Source organism: Haliotis rufescens, unplaced genomic scaffold (genome assembly GCF_023055435.1).
Source record: "Haliotis rufescens isolate VD_foot unplaced genomic scaffold, xgHalRufe1.0.p SCAF_30, whole genome shotgun sequence".
In the NCBI taxonomy this organism is placed as follows: Eukaryota; Metazoa; Mollusca; class Gastropoda; order Lepetellida; family Haliotidae; genus Haliotis; species Haliotis rufescens.
In genome coordinates this window covers 1801206-1822044 of record NW_025964002.1, presented here as the reverse complement: position 1 = coordinate 1822044, position 20839 = coordinate 1801206, and the positions used below count along the sequence as shown (strand labels likewise).

Genomic DNA, 20839 nt, shown 5'->3' with positions numbered 1-20839 from the left:
ACGTGTATAGAGGGTAGTGGACGTGTATAGAGGTTGGTGGACGTGTATAGAGGGTAGTGGAAGTGTATAGAGGGTAGTGGACATGTATAGAGGGTAGTGGACATGTATAGAGGGTAGTGGACATGTATAGAGGTGGTGGACATGTATAGAGGGTAGAGGACGTGTATAGAGGGTAGTGGACGTGTATAGAGGGTAGTGGACGTGTATAGAGGGTAGTGGACGTGTATAGTGTGAGGTGGACGTGTATAGAGGGTAGTGGACGTGTATAGAGGGTGGTGGACGTGTATAGAGGGTAGTGGAAGTGTATAGAGGGTAGTGGACGTGTATAGAGGGTAGTGGACGTGTATAGAGGGTGGTGGACGTGTATAGAGGGTAGTGGAAGTGTATAGAGGGTAGTGGACGTGTATAGAGGGTAGTGGACATGTATAGAGGTGGTGGACATGTATAGAGGGTAGTGGACGTGTATAGAGGGTAGTGGACGTGTATAGAGGGTAGTGGACGTGTATAGAGGGTAGTGGACGTGTATAGTGTGAGGTGGACGTGTATAGAGGGTAGTGGACGTGTATAGAGGGTGGTGCACGTGTATAGAGGGTAGTGGACGTGTATAGAGGTTGGTGGACGTGTATAGAGGTTGGTGGACGTGTATAGAGGTTGGTGGACGTGTATAGAGGGTGGTGGACATGTATAGAGGGTGGTGGACATGTATAGAGGGTGGTGGACGTATACAGAGGGTGGTGGACGTGTATAGAGGGTAGTGGACATGTATAGAGGGTGGTGGACATGTACAGAGGGTAGTGGACGTGTATAGAGGGTAGTGGACGTGTATAGAGGGTAGTGGACGTGTATAGAGGTTGGTGGACGTGTATAGAGGGTAGTGGAAGTGTATAGAGGGTAGTGGACATGTATAGAGGGTAGTGGACGTGTATAGAGGGTAGTGGACATGTATAGAGGTGGTGGACATGTATAGAGGGTAGAGGACGTGTATAGAGGGTAGTGGACGTGTATAGAGGGTAGTGGACGTGTATAGAGGGTAGTGGACGTGTATAGTGTGAGGTGGACGTGTATAGAGGGTAGTGGACGTGTATAGAGGGTGGTGCACGTGTATAGAGGGTAGTGGACGTGTATAGAGAATGGTGGACGTGTATAGAGGGTGGTGGACGTGTATAGAGGTTGGTTGACGTGTATAGAGGGTGGTGGACATGTATAGAGGGTGGTGGACATGTATAGAGGGTGGTGGACGTATACAGAGGGTGGTGGACGTGTATAGAGGGTGGTGGACATGTATAGAGGGTTGTGGACATGTATAGAGGGTGGTGGACATGTATAGAGGGTGGTGGACATGTATAGAGGGTGGTGGACGTAAACAGAGGGTGGTGGACGTGTATAGAGGGTAGTGGACATGTATAGAGGGTGGTGGACATGTATAGAGGGTAGTGGACGTGTATAGAGGGTAGTGGACGTGTATAGAGGGTAGTGGACGTGTATAGAGGGTGGTGGACGTGTATAGAGGGTAGTGGAAGTGTATAGAGGGAAGTGTACGTGTATAGAGGGTAGTGGACATGTATAGAGGTGGTGGACATGTATAGAGGGTAGTGGACGTGTATAGAGGGTAGTGGACGTGTATAGAGGGTAGTGGACGTGTATAGTGTGAGGTGGACGTGTATAGAGGGTAGTGGACGTGTATAGAGGGTAGTGGACGTGTATAGAGGTTGGTGGACGTGTATAGAGGTTGGTGGACGTGTATAGAGGGTGGTGGACATGTATAGAGGGTGGTGGACATGTATAGAGGGTGGTGGACGTATACAGAGGGTGGTGGACGTATACAGAGGGTGGTGGACGTGTATAGAGGGTGGTGGACGTGTATAGAGGGTAGTGGACGTGTATAGAGGGTAGTGGACATGTATAGAGGTGGTGGACATGTATAGAGGGTAGTGGACGTGTATAGAGGGTAGTGGACGTGTATAGAGGGTAGTGGACGTGTATAGAGGGTAGTGGACGTGTATAGAGTGTAATGGACGTGTAAAGAGTGTAGTGGACGTGTATAGATGGTAGTACACGTGTAACCGAGGGTAGTGGACGTGTATAGAGGGTGGTGGACGTGTATGGAGTGTGGTGGAGGTGTATAGAGTGTAATGGGCGTGTATAGAGGGTGGTGGACGTGTATAGAGGGTAGTGGACGTGTATAGATGGTGGTGGACGTGTATAGAGGGTGGTGGACGTGTATAGAGGGTGGTGGACGCGTAACCGAGGGTAGTGGACGTGTATAGAGGGTAGTGGACGTGTATAGAGGGTAGTGGACGTGTATAGTGTGAGGTGGACGTGTATAGAGGGTGGTGGACGTGTATAGAGGGTAGTGGACGTGTAACCGAGGGTAGTGGATGTGTAACGGAGGGTAGCGGGGATGTAACAGCGAGTGTAGCAGACGTGATACTGAGAGACTGAGAACACTAGACGTGACGTGTAGCAAAGTCTATCTGACGGGTTACGAGTTAACGCGCATGGCACGGGGGTATTGGTGTAACAAAGTAGACCTGCGTAAGTCTGTGAAATGTATTTTAGGCATACCATTATTTGACCATGCAATGTGTTACATTATTTCGTTCTATGATTTCCAGGTATAAATCCAAACCCATTCGGGCCTGTCTACTGTGCTACCAAATTTGCCATCGTCGGTTTCTCCAGAAGTTGGGCTGTGAGTTCCACGTCTTGAACACATGTAAATAGTTGGTGTGATATACGTATGTGATGTTGAATAGTTCAATTTATCAAGTCAGAAAGGGATCATTCAAGTTGTTTAAAGTAAAAGAACCGTGACAATCCGGGGTAGAACAGGTCTTCAGCAACCTATGCATGCCGTAAAAGGCGACTCCGCGTGTAAGAGGCAACTAACGGGATCGGGTGGTCAGGCTCGCTGACCTGCTTGATGCATGTCATCGTATCCCAAATGCGTGGATCGATGCTCATGATCAATCACTGGATTGTCTGGTCCAGACTCCGTATAACACCAAATCCTGAAGTGCAGTCCGTTTGGCTCCAAATGAGAACGATGAATTGTCAAATAACTCTAAATCGGGAATAGTCTATAACATGGCAATACGGTACACGGCAATGAATACCCAGTACCCAACAATATCTGTTTGATATTCTCATCAATGGAAAAAGTTGTTTAAGAAACAATCATGTTGTGTGTACAAGGTGACATCTTGAACGGAGGGGGGCACAACGGTAGGAGGAACAGCGCAAACACGTACTGTACACCGCCTTGTTCTACTTGGCACTAAGGTGATCGTAACTCCCTTACTGTAACATAGGCTTACAGTAGACGTAGCACTGAGGTGATCGTAACTCCCTTACTTTAACATAGGCTTACAGTAGACGTAGCGCTAAGAGGTGATCGTAACTCCCTTACTTTAACATGGGCTTACAGTAGACGTAGCACTAAGGTGGTCGTAACTCCCTTACTGTAACATAGGCTTACAGTAGACGTAGCGCTAAGGTGATCGTAACTCCCTTACTGTAACATAGCCTTACAGTAGACGTAGCACTGAGGTGATCGTAACTCCCTTACTTTAACATAGGCTTACAGTAGACGTAGCGCTAAGAGGTGATCGTAACTCCCATACTTTAACATAGGCTTACAGTAGTCCTAGCGCTAAGAGGTGATCGTAACTCCCATACTTTAACATAGGCTTACAGTAGACGTAGCGCTAAGGTGATCGTAACTCCCTTACTTTAACATAGGCTTACAGTAGACGTAGCGCTAAGAGGTGATCGTAACTCCCTTACTTTAACATGGGCTTACAGTAGACGTAGCACTAAGGTGGTCGTAACTCCCTTACTTTAACATGGGCTTACAGTAGACGTAGCACTAAGGTGGTCATAACTCCCTTACTGTAACATAGGCTTACAGTAGACGTAGCGCTAAGGTGATCGTAACTCCCTTACTGTAACATAGCCTTACAGTAGACGTAGCACTGAGGTGATCGTAACTCCCTTACTTTAACATAGGCTTACAGTAGACGTAGCGCTAAGAGGTGATCGTAACTCCCATACTTTAACATAGGCTTACAGTAGTCCTAGCGCTAAGAGGTGATCGTAACTCCCATACTTTAACATAGGCTTACAGTAGACGTAGCGCTAAGGTGATCGTAACTCCCTTACTTTAACATAGGCTTACAGTAGTCCTAGCGCTAAGAGGTGATCGTAATTCCCTTACTGTAACATAGGCTTACAGTAGACGTAGCACTGAGGTGATCGTAACTCCCTTACTTTAACATAGGCTTACAGTAGACGTAGCGCTAAGAGGTGATCGTAGCTCCCATACTTTAACATAGGCTTACAGTAGTCCTAGCGCTAAGAGGTGATCGTAACTCCCATACTTTAACATAGGCTTACAGTAGACGTAGCGCTAAGGTGATCGTAACTCCCTTACTTTAACATAGGCTTACAGTAGTCCTAGCGCTAAGAGGTGATCGTAACTCCCATACTTTAACATAGGCTTACAGTAGACGTAGCGCTAAGGTGATCGTAACTCCCTTACTTTAACATAGGCTTACAGTAGACGTAGCGGTAAGGTGATCGTAACTCCCTTACTTTAACTTAGGCTTACAGTAGACGTAGCGCTAAGAAGGATCGTAACTCCCTTACTTTAACATAGGCTTACAGTAGAAGTAGCGCTAAGGTGATCGTAACTCCCTTACTGTAACATAGGCTTACAGTAGACGTAGCACTAAGGTGATCGTAACTCCCTTACTGTAACATAGGCTTACAGTAGACGTAGCGCTAAGGTGATCGTAACTCCCTTACTTTAACATAGGCTTACAGTAGACGTAGCGCTAAGGTGATCGTAACTCCCTTACTGTAACATAGGCTTACAGTAGACGTAGCGCTAAGGTGATCGTAACTCCCATACTTTAACATAGGCTTACAGTAGACGTAGCGCTAAGAGGTGATCGTAACTCCCTTACTTTAACATAGGCTTACAGTAGACGTAGCACTCAGGTGGTCGTAACTCCCTTACTGTAACATAGGCTTACAGTAGACGTAGCACTAAGGTGATCGTAACTCCCTTACTGTAACATAGGCTTACAGTAGACGTAGCGCTAAGGTGATCGTAACTCCCTTACTTTAATATAGGCTTACAGTAGACGTAGCGCTAAGGTGATCGTAACTCCCTTACTGTAACATAGGCTTACAGTAGACGTAGCGCTAAGGTGATCGTAACTCCCATACTTTAACATAGGCTTACAGTAGACGTAGCACTCAGGTGATCGTAACTCCCTTACTGTAACATAGGCTTACAGTAGACGTAGCGCTAAGGTGATCGTAACTCCCTTACTTTAATATAGGCTTACAGTAGACGTAGCGCTAAGGTGATCGTAACTCCCTTACTGTAACATAGGCTTACAGTAGACGTAGCGCTAAGGTGATCGTAACTCCCATACTTTAACATAGGCTTACAGTAGACGTAGCGCTAAGAGGTGATCGTAACTCCCTTACTTTAACATAGGCTTACAGTAGACGTAGCGCTAAGGTGATCGTAACTCCCTTACTTTAACATAGGCTTACAGTAGTCCTAGCGCTAAGAGGTGATCGTAATTCCCTTACTTTAACATAGGCTTACAGTAGACGTAGCGCTAAGGTGATCGTAACTCCCTTACTTTAATATAGGCTTACAGTAGACGTAGCGCTAAGGTGATCGTAACTCCCTTACTGTAACATAGGCTTACAGTAGACGTAGCGCTAAGGTGATCGTAACTCCCATACTTTAACATAGGCTTACAGTAGACGTAGCGCTAAGAGGTGATCGTAACTCCCTTACTTTAACATAGGCTTACAGTAGACGTAGCGCTAAGGTGATCGTAACTCCCTTACTTTAACATAGGCTTACGGTAGTCCTAGCGCTAAGGTGATCGTAACTCCCTTACTTTAACATAGGCTTACAGTAGTCCTAGCGCTAAGAGGTGATCGTAACTCCCTTACTGTAACATAGGCTTACAGTAGACGTAGCGCTAAGGTGATCGTAACTCCCTTACTTTAATATAGGCTTACAGTAGACGTAGCGCTAAGGTGATCGTAACTCCCTTACTGTAACATAGGCTTACAGTAGACGTAGCGCTAAGGTGATCGTAACTCCCATACTTTAACATAGGCTTACAGTAGACGTAGCGCTAAGAGGTGATCGTAACTCCCTTACTTTAGCATAGGCTTACAGTAGACGTAGCGCTAAGGTGATCGTAACTCCCTTACTTTAACATAGGCTTACAGTAGTCCTAGCGCTAAGAGGTGATCGTAATTCCTTTACTTTAACATAGGCTTACAGTAGACGTAGCGCTAAGGTGATCGTAACTCCCTTACTTTAATATAGGCTTACAGTAGACGTAGCGCTAAGGTGATCGTAACTCCCTTACTGTAACATAGGCTTACAGTAGACGTAGCGCTAAGGTGATCGTAACTCCCATACTTTAACATAGGCTTACAGTAGACGTAGCGCTAAGAGGTGATCGTAACTCCCTTACTTTAACATAGGCTTACAGTAGACGTAGCGCTAAGGTGATCGTAACTCCCTTACTTTAACATAGGCTTACGGTAGTCCTAGCGCTAAGGTGATCGTAACTCCCTTACTTTAACATAGGCTTACAGTAGTCCTAGCTCTAAGAGGTGATCGTAACTCCCTTACTTTAACATAGGCTTACAGTAGACGTAGCGCTAAGGTGATCGTAACTCCCATACTTTAACATAGGCTTACAGTAGACGTAGCGCTAAGGTGATCGTAACTCCCTTACTTTAACATAGGCTTACAGTAGAAGTAGCGCTAAGGTGATCGTAACTCCCTTACTTTAACATAGGCTTACAGTAGACGTAGCGCTAAGAGGTGATCGTAACTCCCTTACTTTAACATAAGCTTACAGTAGACGTAGCGCTAAGAGGTGATCGTAACTCCCTTACTGTAACATAGGCTTACAGTAGACGTAGCACTAAGGTGATCGTAACTCCCTTACTGTAACATAGGCTTACAGTAGACGTAGCGCTAAGGTGATCGTAACTCCCTTACTTTAACATAGGCTTACAGTAGACGTAGCGCTAAGGTGATCGTAACTCCCTTACTGTAACATAGGCTTACAGTAGACGTAGCGCTAAGGTGATCGTAACTCCCTTACTTTAACATAGGCTTACAGTAGACGTAGCGCTAAGAGGTGATCGTAACTCCCTTACTTTAACATAGGCTTACAGTAGACGTAGCACTAAGGTGGTCGTAACTCCCTTACTGTAACATAGGCTTACAGTAGACGTAGCACTAAGGTGATCGTAACTCCCTTACTGTAACATAGGCTTACAGTAGACGTAGCGCTAAGGTGATCGTAACTCCCTTACTTTAACATAGGCTTACAGTAGACGTAGCGCTAAGGTGATCGTAACTCCCTTACTTTAACATAGGCTTACAGTAGACGTAGCGCTAAGGTGATCGTAACTCCCTTACTTTAACATAGGCTTACAGTAGACGTAGCGCTAAGAGGTAATCGTAGCTCCCATACTTTAACATAGGCTTACAGTAGACGTAGCGCTAAGGTGATCGTAACTCCCTTACTTTAACATAGGCTTACAGTAGACGTAGCGCTAAGATCGCTTTGTGGAGCGGGAGCCAGAACGCAACGCATTGAAGCCTGACTTTATTGCGTGAGTCGCCCTTGTGTGATGCACGAGGAATACCTTCTCTGACGCTGTTGCACGTGCACCAAGCTCCGTCGCGAGCTGATATTTACAATGCATGGTGCACGGCTCTTCATAATATCGTGGGGTCCTTAACTAGTACTTATCCATCGCTTGAACATTGTAAGGACATATAGAGCCCTGCACAAGGATATATATCTTTACCTGATCACTTTGGTCTCGTCGAAGTTCTACTTGCTTTAAATATGAACATTGTTATAGGTAACCATCCGTAACACAACATTATATACGTATTATGTTTTAGCTTTCAGGGATTATGCAAACATTTGAAAATATTTAATAGTTAATTTCACCCCGTACCGTCGTGTGTTGCCGTAGCTGATGTCGACAATTAGACATCCTCAAATCAAACGATGCGGGTTCGAACCCCCTGTCTTTTCAAGGTGTATAATAATTGTCCATCCTGAAAGATATAGGAACGTTTGAACAATAGAATGACGTCATTGGTGTGTTTTAAGAAGGTATATCATCACAATGGGTATATCACAAGTCACGTGTATTCATACGCGGAACCAGACAGGGGATGCATCCCCTTTTTCAAACATTTATACATTTTGGAATTGTGTAGGTTAATAGTTAGTAAACCTCGTACAACACCTTGACTCATTTGATGAACCTTGCATGGTTTCAAAATTGTTATTCTTGTGAATTTCAGTTAAATCCTGAGTGTGTCGATAACGGCATCCGGATCAACATGTTGTGTCCAGCATTCGCCGACACGGCGCTTGTGGCCGACATCGAGAGCACCGCCGTCGGTTCTCCGACTGCTGCCAAGGAATTCATCGACAAAATTGGAATAATGACGTATGTTAAACCCTGCAATCATGCCATTAGGCACAAAACATAAAACCTTAAATACCGAAACCATAACCCCGCTACACATGTTTTCGTACGTCCAGTGGACCAGTGAAGATCCAGGTTAGAAGCAACCAATACTTGCCGTAACGGGCGACTGTGTTTGTCGTAAGAGGCGACTAAAGGGATCGGTGGTCAGACTCGCTGACTTGGTTGATGCATATCAGCGTATGCTAATAGCGTCGGTCGATGCTCATGATGTCAATCACTGGATTGTCCGGTCCAGAGTCGATTATTTACAGACCACCGTCATATTGCTGGAATATTGCCGAGTGCGACATTAAACAACAAACAAAAAAACAAACGTACCTCCAATATATATGACTGAAAGTTCTTGAAACCGGATGTACTGGTGAAATAATTCCTGAAATGTGCCATCAACGCAGGTCTTTTTTATTCCGCATTTCCTATTTTTCTGATTTATTATATCTTGATCATGTGAAACGTTTGATCCCTTTATGGGCACGCTTTAGTATGAGCTTGATTATAGTGAGTGAATTGGCTTTAACGCCGTTTTGAACAGTGTTCCAGTTATATCACGGCGTGTCAGCTTAATATGGGAGGGAAGCCCCAAGTGATGCAGGTCTCAGATGTTTACCATTTTGGTGAAACCCACGAGCACGGGCATGGTGCTGACAAACCTCGAAACATTATCGGAGCGAATCGGGATTGGGACCCACGATCATAAGTTTCTGGTGTGGACAAGGGACGCAACTCTGTATAGCGAACTGCGACTGAACCAGCTGGCTACCTGATTTCATTGTAACCATGATATGTCGTTGTACAGCACCATATAAACTAAGTCATCTGTTAATGCAGACAGTGTGGAACTTGTAACGAGGGGGGCGGTCGGGTAGCCTAGTTGTTAAAGCGTTCGCTCATCAAGCCAAAACCCGGGTTCGATTCCCCACATGGGTACAATGTGTGAAGCCCATTTCTGGTGTCCCCCGCCGTGATATTGCTGGAATATTGCGAAAAGCGGCGTTAAACCATCCTCACTGTCTGTGACGAAGGGGTTGTTCGTTACTTTGATTCAAGCGAATAATGTGTGTTGTACAAGAAATGTATGGCGACCCTGTCTCATTTCAGCCCCGAATATGTGGCGGAAGGATTTCTGGATCTAGTGCAGGATGAAACAAGAAATGGGTCTGTTTTGAAAATGGCAAAGACGTTCGGCAAAGTTTATCACGAATATTAGATACGCCAAACATGTCAACAGACCAACTCATTGCACCGTGGAGATGGCGGGCTAAACACGCTCTCCTGTCAGCACTGGTACAAACCTACAGTATCATGGCAACAAGCGGTAACGGAAAAAGCGTAGTAACGCATGGCAACGCTTAAACCATGGCAACATATGACACCACAATGGGACGCGTGGCTGCACGTGTATTACGTGTAATACTATGAACATCTACACTGTTACTGCCTTCATGTAAGGCAATGCACGTGCTGAGAAATATCAGTATACACGTATGTTGTTATAGCTATATTTACAGACAATTACTATGAATGTTCAATGATTCATATTCTAGATTATCATATTATCATATTACTGTCACGTTGTAACATGTGTCCATACGTATCGTCTATATATATGTGTATATGTATGTTATGGTTTTCGTTGTTATAAAGTTAACATGATACCCCTCGTATTACCTGCTTCATTTAGAGTGGCTGGTTCAGCTCTATATACACGTTGTTGGTCATTGGGGGGACGTTGCTGTACGCTTCTGATTAATATTCCATCAAATTCATAGCGGGGACACCAAGACTTGAGCTTCACACTCCATGTTCAATTGGCCTTGACCATATGTAAGAGTGATTATCATTGATTCGTGTCATATGTAACAGTGATTATCATTGGCCGTTGCCATCTGTGACACACTAATTCTCATTGGCCTTGGCCATATGTAACAGTGATTATCAATGCCTTGGCCATATGTAACAGCGATTAGCATTAGTCGTTGGTATATGTAACAGTGATTATCATTGGCCGTAGTCATATTAACAGAACGATTTTGATTGTTCAGGACTATATTTTACAGACTGATTGTCCTTGGTCGGGGCCATATGTGGCAAAGTGATTCCCATCTGTTATACTGAGTGCCGCTGTCGGTCAATATATGTAACAAACGTCATTGGCAGTTTGGTGTGATTTATAAAGGGATATCAGAATGTATTTAGTTCTCCCATAAGCTACAATCACTTCTGAATCTATAATCTGAGAGTTGAAGAAGACGGTGTCTCTAGCCAGCATGCTCCACAATATGTCCAAAGTACCACACCATTACGGTCGGATAGCTGCATTGCAAGCCCTGACTCTAACCTCAAATCATCTCTTGCACTTCGATACGTTAAGATCTGACAACAAATGTCAGGTGCACTTTCTAAGCTAGCACAACCAATCCGTGTGCCCGATAACCGTGGATGCTGGCATGGCGGTGATTGACCTTTAATGGAGAAAGGAGGTACAGGTGGTGGTCTATTATCGTGGATGGGAGGGTGGCGGTGATTGACCTTTAATGGAGAAAGGAGGTACAGGTGGTGGTCTATTATCATGGATGGGAGGGTGGCGGTGTTTGACCTTTAATGGAGAAAGGAGATACAGGTGGTGGTCTATTATCGTGGATGCTGGCATGGCGGTGATTGACCTTTAATGGAGAAAGGGGATACAGGTGGTGGTCTATTATCGTGGATGGGAGGGTGGCGGTGATTGACCTTTAATGGAGAAAGGAGATACAGGTGGTGGTCTATTATCGTGGATGCTGGCATGGCGGTGGTGGTTGACCTTTAATGGAGAAAGGGGGTACAGGTGGTGGTCTATTATCGTGGATGGGAGGGTGGCGGTGGTTGACCTTTGATGGAGAAAGGGGGTACAGGTGATGGTCTATTATCGTGGATGGGAGGGTGGCGGTGATTGACCTTTGATGGAGAAAGGAGATACAGGTGGTGGTCTATTATCGTGGATGGGAGGGTGGCGGTGATTGACCTTTGATGGATAAAGGAGATACAGGTGGTGGTCTATTATCGTGGATGGGAGGGTGGCGGTGATTGACCTTTGATGGAGAAAGGAGATACAGGTGGTGGCCTATTATCGTGGATGGGAGGGTGGCGGTGATTGACCTTTAATGGAGAAAGGGGGTACAGGTGGTGGTCTATTATCGTGGATGCTGGCATGGCGGTGATTGACCTTTAATGGAGACAGGAGATACAGGTGGTGGTCTATTATCGTGGATGGGAGGGTGGCGGTGATTGATCTTTGATGGAGAAAGGGGGTACAGGTGGTGGTCTATTATCGTGGATGGGAGGGTGGCGGTGATTGATCTTTGATGGAGAAAGGAGATACAGGTGGTGGTCTATTATCGTGGATGCTGGCATGGCGGTGATTGATCTTTGATGGAGAAAGGAGATACAGGTGGTGGTCTATTATCGTGGATGGGAGGGTGGCGGTGATTGATCTTTGATGGAGAAAGGAGATACAGGTGGTGGTCTATTATCGTGGATGGGAGGGTGGCGGTGATTGATCTTTGATGGAGAAAGGAGATACAGGTGGTGGTCTATTATCGTGGATGAGAGTGTGGCGGTGATTGATCTTTGATGGAGAAAGGAGATACAGGTGGTGGTCTATTATCGTGGATGCTGGCATGGCGGTGATTGATCTTTGATGGAGAAAGGGGATACAGGTGGTGGTCTATTATCGTGGATGGGAGGGTGGCGGTGATTGATCTTTGATGGAGAAAGGAGATACAGGTGGTGGTCTATTATCGTGGATGGGAGGGTGGCGGTGATTGATCTTTGATGGAGAAAGGAGATACAGGTGGTGGTCTATTATCGTGGATGCTGGCATGGCGGTGATTGATCTTTGATGGAGAAAGGGGATACAGGTGGTGGTCTATTATCGTGGATGGGAGGGTGGCGGTGATTGACCTTTGATGGAGAAAGGGGGTACAGGTGGTGGTCTATTATCGTGGATGGGAGGGTGGCGGTGATTGATCTTTGATGGAGAAAGGAGATACAGGTGGTGGTCTATTATCGTGGATGGGAGGGTGGCGGTGATTGATCTTTGATGGAGAAAGGAGATACAGATGGTGGTCTATTATCGTGGATGAGAGTGTGGCGGTGATTGATCTTTGATGGAGAAAGGAGATACAGGTGGTGGTCTATTATCGTGGATGCTGGCATGGCGGTGATTGATCTTTGATGGAGAAAGGGGATACAGGTGGTGGTCTATTATCGTGGATGGGAGGGTGGCGGTGATTGACCTTTAATGGAGAAAGGAGATACAGGTGGTGGTCTATTATCGTGGATGCTGGCATGGCGGTGGTGGTTGACCTTTAATGGAGAAAGGGGGTACAGGTGGTGGTCTATTATCGTGGATGGGAGGGTGGCGGTGGTTGACCTTTGATGGAGAAAGGGGGTACAGGTGATGGTCTATTATCGTGGATGGGAGGGTGGCGGTGATTGACCTTTGATGGAGAAAGGAGATACAGGTGGTGGTCTATTATCGTGGATGGGAGGGTGGCGGTGATTGACCTTTGATGGATAAAGGAGATACAGGTGGTGGTCTATTATCGTGGATGGGAGGGTGGCGGTGATTGACCTTTGATGGAGAAAGGAGATACAGGTGGTGGCCTATTATCGTGGATGGGAGGGTGGCGGTGATTGACCTTTAATGGAGAAAGGGGGTACAGGTGGTGGTCTATTATCGTGGATGCTGGCATGGCGGTGATTGACCTTTAATGGAGACAGGAGATACAGGTGGTGGTCTATTATCGTGGATGGGAGGGTGGCGGTGATTGATCTTTGATGGAGAAAGGGGGTACAGGTGGTGGTCTATTATCGTGGATGGGAGGGTGGCGGTGATTGATCTTTGATGGAGAAAGGAGATACAGGTGGTGGTCTATTATCGTGGATGCTGGCATGGCGGTGATTGATCTTTGATGGAGAAAGGAGATACAGGTGGTGGTCTATTATCGTGGATGGGAGGGTGGCGGTGATTGATCTTTGATGGAGAAAGGAGATACAGGTGGTGGTCTATTATCGTGGATGGGAGGGTGGCGGTGATTGATCTTTGATGGAGAAAGGAGATACAGGTGGTGGTCTATTATCGTGGATGAGAGTGTGGCGGTGATTGATCTTTGATGGAGAAAGGAGATACAGGTGGTGGTCTATTATCGTGGATGCTGGCATGGCGGTGATTGATCTTTGATGGAGAAAGGGGATACAGGTGGTGGTCTATTATCGTGGATGGGAGGGTGGCGGTGATTGATCTTTGATGGAGAAAGGAGATACAGGTGGTGGTCTATTATCGTGGATGGGAGGGTGGCGGTGATTGATCTTTGATGGAGAAAGGAGATACAGGTGGTGGTCTATTATCGTGGATGCTGGCATGGCGGTGATTGATCTTTGATGGAGAAAGGGGATACAGGTGGTGGTCTATTATCGTGGATGGGAGGGTGGCGGTGATTGACCTTTGATGGAGAAAGGGGGTACAGGTGGTGGTCTATTATCGTGGATGGGAGGGTGGCGGTGATTGATCTTTGATGGAGAAAGGAGATACAGGTGGTGGTCTATTATCGTGGATGGGAGGGTGGCGGTGATTGATCTTTGATGGAGAAAGGAGATACAGATGGTGGTCTATTATCGTGGATGAGAGTGTGGCGGTGATTGATCTTTGATGGAGAAAGGAGATACAGGTGGTGGTCTATTATCGTGGATGCTGGCATGGCGGTGATTGATCTTTGATGGAGAAAGGGGATACAGGTGGTGGTCTATTATCGTGGATGGGAGGGTGGCGGTGATTGATCTTTGATGGAGAAAGGAGATACAGGTGGTGGTCTATTATCGTGGATGGGAGGGTGGCGGTGATTGATCTTTGATGGAGAAAGGAGATACAGGTGGTGGTCTATTATCGTGGATGCTGGCATGGCGGTGATTGATCTTTGATGGAGAAAGGGGATACAGGTGGTGGTCTATTATCGTGGATGGGAGGGTGGCGGTGATTGACCTTTGATGGAGAAAGGGGGTACAGGTGGTGGTCTATTATCGTGGATGGGAGGGTGGCGGTGATTGATCTTTGATGGAGAAAGGAGATACAGGTGGTGGTCTATTATCGTGGATGGGAGGGTGGCGGTGATTGATCTTTGATGGAGAAAGGAGATACAGGTGGTGGTCTATTATCGTGGATGGGAGGGTGGCGGTGATTGACCTTTGATGGAGAAAGGGGGTACAGGTGGTGGTCTATTATCGTGGATGGGAGGGTGGCGGTGGTTGACCTTTAATGGAGAAAGGGGGTACAGGTGGTGGTCTATTATCGTGGATGGGAGGGTGGCGGTGATTGACCTTTGATGGAGAAAGGAGATACAGGTGGTGGTCTATTATCGTGGATGGGAGGGTGGCGGTGATTGACCTTTAATGGAGAAAGGGGGTACAGGTGGTGGTCTATTATCGTGGATGGGAGGGTGGCGGTGGTTGACCTTTAATGGAGAAAGGGGGTACAGGTGGTGGTCTATTATCGTGGATGGGAGGGTGGCGGTGATTGACCTTTGATGGAGAAAGGAGATACAGGTGGTGGTCTATTATCGTGGATGGGAGGGTGGCGGTGATTGACCTTTAATGGAGAAAGGAGATACAGGTGATGGTCTATTATCGTGGATGCTGGCATGGCGGTGATTGATCTTTGATGGAGAAAGGGGGTACAGGTGGTGGTCTATTATCGTGGATGGGAGCATGGCGGTGATTGACCTTTGATGGAGAAAGGAGATACAGGTGGTGGTCTATTATCGTGGAAGCTGGCATGGCGGTGATTGACCTTTAATGGAGACAGGAGATACAGGTGGTGGTCTATTATCGTGGATGGGAGGGTGGCGGTGATTGACCTTTAATGGAGACAGGAGATACAGGTGGTGGTCTATTATCGTGGAAGCTGGCATGGCGGTGATTGACCTTTAATGGAGACAGGAGATACAGGTGGTGGTCTATTATCGTGGATGGGAGGGTGGCGGTGATTGACCTTTAATGGAGAAAGGAGATACAGGTGATGGTCTATTATCGTGGATGCTGGCATGGCGGTGATTGATCTTTGATGGAGAAAGGGGGTACAGGTGGTGGTCTATTATCGTGGATGCTGGCATGGCGGTGATTGACCTTTGATGGAGAAAGGAGATACAGGTGGTGGTCTATTATCGTGGATGGGAGGGTGGCGGTGATTGACCTTTAATGGAGAAAGGGGGTACAGGTGGTGGTCTATTATCGTGGATGGGAGGGTGGCGGTGATTGACCTTTAATGGAGAAAGGGGGTACAGGTGGTGGTCTATTATCGTGGATGGGAGGGTGGCGGTGATTGATCTTTGATGGAGAAAGGGGATACAGGTGGTGGTCTATTATCGTGGATGCTGGCATGGCGGTGATTGACCTTTAATGGAGACAGGAGATACAGGTGGTGGTCTATTATCGTGGATGCTGGCATGGCGGTGATTGATCTTTAATGGAGACAGGAGATACAGGTGGTGGTCTATTATCGTGGATGGGAGGGTGGCGGTGATTGACCTTTAATGGAGAAAGGAGATACAGGTGGTGGTCTATTATCGTGGATGCTGGCATGGCGGTGATTGACCTTTAATGGAGACAGGAGATACAGGTGGTGGTCTATTATCGTGGATGGGAGGGTGGCGGTGATTGACCTTTAATGGAGAAAGGAGATACAGGTGGTGGTCTATTATCGTGGATGCTGGCATGGCGGTGATTGACCTTTAATGGAGACAGGAGATACAGGTGGTGGTCTATTATCGTGGATGGGAGGGTGGCGGTGATTGACCTTTAATGGAGAAAGGAGATACAGGTGGTGGTCTATTATCGTGGATGCTGGCATGGCGGTGATTGACCTTTAATGGAGACAGGAGATACAGGTGGTGGTCTATTATCGTGGATGGGAGGGTGGCGGTGATTGACCTTTAATGGAGACAGGAGATACAGGTGGTGGTCTATTATCGTGGATGGGAGGGTGGCGGTGGTTGACCTTTAATGGAGAAAGGAGATACAGGTGGTGGTCTATTATCGTGGATGCTGGCATGGCGGTGATTGACCTTTAATGGAGACAGGAGATACAGGTGGTGGTCTATTATCGTGGATGGGAGGGTGGCGGTGATTGATCTTTGATGGAGAAAGGGGGTACAGGTGGTGGTCTATTATCGTGGATGCTGGCATGGCGGTGATTGACCTTTAATGGAGACAGGAGATACAGGTGGTGGTCTATTATCGTGGATGGGAGGGTGGTGGTGGTTGACCTTTAATGGAGACAGGAGATACAGGTGGTGGTCTATTATCGTGGATGGGAGGGTGGCGGTGATTGATCTTTGATGGAGAAAGGAGATACAGGTGGTGGTCTATTATCGTGGATGGGAGGGTGGCGGTGATTGACCTTTAATGGAGAAAGGGGGTACAGGTGGTGGTCTATTATCGTGGATGGGAGGGTGGCGGTGATTGACCTTTGATGGAGAAAGGGGGTACAGGTGGTGGTCTATTATCGTGGATGCTGGCATGGCGGTGGTTGAACTTTAATGGAGAAAGGGGGTACAGGTGGTGGTCTATTATCGTGGATGCTGGCATGGCGGTGGTTGATCTTTAATGGAGACAGGAGATACAGGTGGTGGTCTATTATCGTGGATGGCATGGCGGTGGTGGTTGACCTTTAATGGAGAAAGGAGATACAGGTGGTGGTCTATTATCGTGGATGGGAGGGTGGCAGTGGTTGACCTTTAATCGAGAAAGGAGGTACAGGTGGTGGTATAGTACCGTTGGTAGGAGGGTGGGACAGTTGCTATGAACGTCTGGCCGCCCTGCAGCTGGTCCCACTGCCAAGGCCTCACATAACGTAGCCATTGTTAGCATCACTACATTGTGTTGTCAAGGGTAACCGAGGAAGAAGTCGGCCCAAACAACGCATCGTCCAATCGACATTTAAATCACCTCTACAACCTGAAGACAGGTCCATCCCCCTTTTGTGGGGAGCTCCAGAACAGAACAGAACTTTATTTACTCTCAGGCAGGGATCCTTGGTGAGGTACAAATTCGAGGTACAAATACATAAGATGGCGTGGTGGTTTACATGGAAGATTTTACAGTTTCCATAATGACATTACGGAATGTACAGAGTTTCTTAATAACATTTATTTTTTTACAATTAAAAAGTTCTTTAAATTGAAAGATATTTGGGTTTTTTCCAAAGCCTCATAACATCCGTTCAAAGAGAGAGATATTGCTGGGTCTAGAACATTTACAACCAAATTCTTGTCTCAAAGATTAACCATAACATTCAACACAACAATACAATTATGGAAGGACTTTCTTTATATTCATAGAAAGTACTTGAGACAAGTGGAAATAATACCATGTTCAATTATGTCAATATCCAATAGAAATATCCTCATAAAGCAGAGTCGATAGGACGATTCCGGCTTTGCATTGCCCGTAGGGAGATCTGTTTTTATGCATACGTGTCAGAAGTTCTGTTCGGATTGGCAAAATTCTAACAGGAAGTTTAACTTAAGCTTCAGGTCTATTGAGCCTCTGCACGGTTACGACATTCCACGTCCTAGTAATCTTCCAAACTGCTTTATGGTAGGCATGGTGCAGCTAGGATACTTCCAAACTATCGACTGGTTCATTCTCTCGTTTTGACGACTGTTTGTCATTCACTTCAGCAGATATCTGACTCTAGCACATGTGTTGTGGTGATCGTTAGTTAGGAACATCAACTGTGCGGTCTGCAAGTCGAGCTCGAACTGACACAAGGAAGGTTGCGAAACTAACTGGCAATGAAAGCAGCAAGGGAGACAGGTTCATGCAGGCTGACCGCCATAGGGATTATTCACTGGACACGCACGTCCATAATCAACCAAATACACTGTACGATTCTAACGTTATCATTAGTGTGTGGGGCGGTGGGATAGCCTAGTGGTTAAAGCGTTCGCTCGTCACGCTGAAGACCCGGGTTCGATTCCCCACATTGATACAACGTGCGAAGCCCATTTCTGGTGCCCCCCGCCGTGATATTACAGGAATATAGCCAAGAGCGGCGTACAACAACAGTCACTCTCTCATTATTGTGTATCCATATATCACAATAACAGTGATGATACTACGTGTTCGTGAAAACACATACATTTATCTTAACGTCATTTTGTTTATTCACTTTTCCCGATTCAGTTAGACAATAAACATGTCTATATATAGCATGTGGTGATAAGTAATGTATGTGTCGGTTTAGTGTTCCGTTATCAGTTTAGAGTTACCCGTAGGTCCGGCCGGTCAGACCTTCAGCAGGCATCACCCCGATAGCCCGCTGTGTACCTGCCTTGACCTGGATGACAACCAACAGGCATTCTGATTCAGGAATAGTGGAATGCTGTTGCACAATACTATGTTGTTAAATCCACAAGCCTAGTGTTGCAAATAGAAACAACCTGTTTAGAACATAGATCTGACGTTGAGCATACACCACAACAACAGCACACGATGAAAGTCAGCGGGAAGGTCGCCATGGTTACGGGAGCCGCACAGGGTCTGGGGAAGGCGTTCGCTGCGTCACTGTTAGCGAATGGTGCAAAGGTACGGTGTGCTGTATTTGCGTCCATCATCCAGCCGTGTATGGCTTCGGTGATGTCATTTATGTTTCGTGATGTCGGGCAGGCTATCATACAGCCGTGCATGGCTTCGGTGATGTCATTTATGTTTCGTCATGTCGGGCAGGCCATCATACAGCCTTGCATGGCTTCGGTGATGTCATTTATGTTTCGTGAAGTCGGGCAGGCAATCATACAGCCTTGCATGGCTTCGGTGATGTCATTTATGTTTCGTGATGTCGGGCAGGCCATCATACAGCCGTGCATGGCTTCGGTGATGTCATTTATGTTTCGTCATGTCGGGCAGGCCATCATACAGCCTTGCATGGCTTCGGTGATGTCATTTATGTTTCGTGATGTCGGGCAGGCAATCATACAGCCTTGCATGGCTTCGGTGATGTCATTTATGTTTCGTGATGTCGGGCAGACCATCATACAGCCTTGCATGGCTTCGGTGATGTCATTTATGTTTCGTGATGTCGGGCAGGCCATCATACAGCCTTGCATGGCTTCGGTGATGTCATTTATGTTTCGTGATGTCGGGCAGGCAATCATACAGCCTTGCATGGCTTCGGTGATGTCATTTATGTTTCGTGATGTCGGGCAGACCATCATACAGCCGTGCATGGCTTCGGTGATGTCATTTATGTTTCGTGATGTCGGGCAGGCCATCATACAGCCTTGCATGGCTTCGGTGATGTCATTTATGTTTCTTGATGTCGGGCAGGCCATCTTACAGCCGTGCATGGCTTCGGTGATGTCATTTATGTTTCTCGATGTCGGGCAGACCATCATACAGCCGTGCATGGCTTCGGTGATGTCATTTATGTTTCGTCATGTCGGGCAGGCCATCATACAGCCTTGCATGGCTTCGGTGATGTCATTTATGTTTCGTGATGTCGGGCAGACCATCTTACAGCCGTGCATGGCTTCGGTGATGTCATTTATGTTTCGTGATGTCGGGCAGACCATCATACAGCCTTGCATGGCTTCGGTGATGTCATTTATGTTTCGTGATGTCGGGCAGACCATCTTACAGCCGTGCATGGCTTCGGTGATGTCATTTATGTTTCGTGATGTCGGGCAGACCATCTTACAGCCTTGCATGGCTTCGGTGATGTCATTTATGTTTCGTGATGTCGGGCAGACCATCATACAGCCTTGCATGGCTTCGGTGATGTCATTTATGTTTCGTGATGTCGGGCAGACCATCATACAGCCTTGCATGGCTTCGGTGATGTCATTTATGTTTCGTGATGTCGGGCAGACCATCTTACAGCCGTGCATGGCTTCGGTGATGTCATTTATGTTTCGTGATGTCGGGCAGACCATCTTACAGCCTTGCATGGCTTCGGTGATGTCATTTATGTTTCGTGATGTCGGGCAGACCATCATACAGCCTTGCATGGCTTCGGTGATGTCATTTATGTTTCGTGATGTCGGGCAGACCATCTTACAGCCGTGCATGGCTTCGGTGATGTCATTTATGTTTCGTGATGTCGGGCAGACCATCATACAGCCTTGCATGGCTTCGGTGATGTCATTTATGTTTCGTGATGTCGGGCAGACCATCTTACAGCCGTGCATGGCTTCGGTGATGTCATTTATGTTTCGTGATGTCGGGCAGA

General features: G+C 46.7%; 1 protein-coding gene and 2 long non-coding RNA genes across 6 annotated transcripts in view; all 3 read left to right on the top strand.

Annotated features, from left to right (window-relative positions):
- LOC124152231 (15-hydroxyprostaglandin dehydrogenase [NAD(+)]-like) overlaps window positions 1–20839 on the top strand; it is a 53742-nt gene that overhangs the window by 14469 nt on the left and 18434 nt on the right. Inside the window, exons 5-7 of one of the 3 annotated variants that reach the window (XM_046525092.2) lie at window positions 2616–2692; window positions 8387–8535; window positions 9676–10232. The exons of 1 other annotated variant lie outside the window; for it this stretch is intronic. In XM_046525092.2, the coding sequence (XP_046381048.1) occupies window positions 2616–2692; window positions 8387–8535; window positions 9676–9784 (335 nt within the window). In that variant the 3' untranslated portion in view covers window positions 9785–10232. Of the gene's footprint in view, window positions 1–2615; window positions 2693–8386; window positions 8536–9675; window positions 10233–18872; window positions 19198–20839 lie in introns of those variants that run through there. One more of the 3 variants, XM_046525091.2, reaches the window with a different exon arrangement.
- LOC125371728 lies at window positions 11479–12465 on the top strand. Its single transcript, XR_007217724.1, has 2 exons — window positions 11479–11669; window positions 11737–12465. It is a non-coding gene; the product is annotated as an uncharacterized LOC125371728 (long non-coding RNA).
- On the top strand, window positions 13023–18758 carry LOC125371727. Of its 2 annotated transcripts, none has more exons than XR_007217722.1 (3): window positions 13023–13213; window positions 13281–14486; window positions 14554–18758. It is a non-coding gene; the product is annotated as an uncharacterized LOC125371727 (long non-coding RNA). The 2 variants fall into 2 exon arrangements; XR_007217723.1 differs by having other exon boundaries at window positions 13281–15625; window positions 15760–18758.